Source organism: Fibroporia radiculosa, assembly GCF_000313525.1.
Source record: "Fibroporia radiculosa TFFH 294 genomic supercontigs, scaffold76085, whole genome shotgun sequence".
NCBI lineage: Eukaryota > Fungi > Basidiomycota > Agaricomycetes > Polyporales > Fibroporiaceae > Fibroporia > Fibroporia radiculosa.
In genome coordinates this window covers 2,116-4,508 of record NW_012133139.1, presented here as the reverse complement: position 1 = coordinate 4,508, position 2,393 = coordinate 2,116, and the positions used below count along the sequence as shown (strand labels likewise).

General features: G+C 45.8%; 1 protein-coding gene across 1 annotated transcript; it reads right to left on the bottom strand.

Moving 5' to 3' along the window:
• Positions 1-773: 773 nt before the first annotated feature.
• Positions 774-1,187, bottom strand: FIBRA_09564 (uncharacterized protein; the record flags this gene model as incomplete). Its single annotated transcript, XM_012321850.1, has 3 exons — positions 774-952; positions 1,012-1,062; positions 1,121-1,187. 3 exons carry the CDS (start codon positions 1,185-1,187, stop codon positions 774-776), a joined length of 297 nt encoding a protein of 98 aa, XP_012177240.1.
• Positions 1,188-2,393: the final 1,206 nt, after the last annotated feature.

Below are 2,393 nucleotides of genomic sequence, written 5' to 3'. Positions count from 1 at the left end.
CTTCATAGGGACAGTCCTCAGTAATAGACTCAGTTGTCTATTCTAGTCTTTGGTCTGAAGTGTCTTTCAACCAGTATACACCCTCAAACCGCTATCAGATATAGCGGCTCAGTTTGCAACTCTAGTTCAGTGTAGAACTATAGCGTGTATAAGTCCTAGTAACAGTTAACCAGTTGAACTCCTGATTCTCAGTTGTTAGGTCCCTTAACAGCTTCTAGACTCACCCAGCTGGCACATCTTCACACAGAGATTCAATCCAGTATTCGACTAGCAGAAGAAACAGTCAAGAAACAGAATAAGGACAAGTTTGTTGAATATACACCTGGACAAAAGGTATGGCTGGAAGCAACCAACCTCAAAGGCCTCCATCCAAAAGCAAAGCTCGGACCAAAACACTATAGACCCTTCACCATCGACCAGAAGCTGCCATTGGTAGTTTATTGGCTGAAGTTACCGCCCAAATAGAAGATTCATCCAGTGTTCCATGCAGGACTACTCTACCCTTATTTGGAAACAACAATGCACAGGAAAAACTACCTTCGACCTCCACCAGAACTAATCAAGAACCAGGAGGAGTTTTAAATTGAACGTATCATTGATTTGAAGACAGTTGGCAAGTGAACACTGTACCGGGTATGGTAGAAAGGGTATCTGGCCTTGGACAACTCCTGGTTACCAAGAGCTGAACTTTCACATGCCAAAGATGCTTTGGCAGACTTCCTACAACCAAACAAGGGATGACACCTTATAAGAATGACTTTCTCCCTATCCCCTCAATGACATCCACTACACTCCTCATTGCTCTTCTCCTCACTAGCTGGCTCCTCATTGCCCTCCTCATCTTCCTTCTCGTCCTCGCCATCATCTTCCTCAAGGAGACCTACACTTTCTGACTCAACCTTAAACACACCCCCACTCCCATCACCACCCCCATTGCCAAACAAGCTCTCAACTGGGCCAATAACAGAGCACAAGTAACATCCCCAGTCCAACTAACCCTGACCCCTTTACTGACCTTCTCAGTGGTGAACCAAGTTGCCCCCCTTGCTGCCATCACCCTTGCTGTTGTTGACAAACATCTCCACCTCCTCCTCCTTGCCCTACTGGGCTTCTTCCTAACCACCCTCCTTAGCATCCTTGCCCTTGCCCTCATTGTTCCCCTCACCCTTCATCTTATCATCCAACATCTAGAACGAGAACACCAGTGGGCATTCAACATTGCTGCCACTGCCCAGCGCCCCCTCCCGCATATGACCACCACTCTCCTGGTAATCACTGCTAACCGTGACTCGAACAACCCCACACAGGTGTACTTTGAGTACATCAGGGAGTATCAAGATTAGCACTTGGGGGATATCTTTGTCTGTAGTAGTTGGCTTCTTTTGTATTCTGGGCTTCATTTTTTGAAGAAAAATCTCTTTGTGGTTTTCTCTCATGCCTGCTGAGCGCAACAACCGCATCAGAAATAACCATGCAACCTCTAATCTGGACCCGTGTTGTTGTCCTTTGGCTACTAGGCACAACAATTCTCCGACAGATAGCCCCCAAAGAGCACCAACTCCCTACCCTTCCCACCTCCAGATGCTAGAAGAGCGGTTCACAGCTGGGATAATAGAAATGCTGACTCCTATTCAGCCCATGCTGAGTTTCCCTTCCCAGCAAGAATATGATGATTATTCACTAGAATTTCTTAATGAAGGAGGCTTCCGCTGATAGGCCCGCATAGCGCATGGGCACACCTCAAGTCGAACTCAACATTCGAAGTGTTTGAAGCTTCCGCCTTCAGGGAAGCCTGCAATACCTCAACATGAAAACACCTTTGAGCAAAGCCCATTCTTTGACATCTTTGAAGCTTTGCGATCTCACTACGATCTGATCAGGATCTTTCAGTGGCAGCTTTATTCTGGGGGCTTGACTTCGAGGATGAAACCCCATCATCTGGAGATTGAGATATATGATACAGGGCCGTCGGGTAAACCTTTAGGTTGGTGTGCTCAGGTTGTGATGCCAAGACTTGCAATGGTCGGGCCTCTGAGACTAGCAGGTGTAGCGCGTGGGATGGGAGTCAAAACTGATGGAGGTGTTGGATGGGAGTAAGAGGGATATCAGGATCATTCAGCACGGTCTGTTACAGCGTGAGAGGGGGGTTTCTTTTTCTTTCCTAACTAATTTATTGTTGACCCTGTACTATACAACTGATCCCATCACTTGATATGTTTCATCTACATCAGTGCTTCATATCCATCATGTTTCACCTATATCTTGTTTCACTCACATCACATTTTATATCTATCATGTTTATCTCTCATCACTGATACAACCCAGTGAAACCTGTTTCATGTATATCACTGATCCAACTCAGTGTTTCATATTTATTAAACTCTATTTGCTTA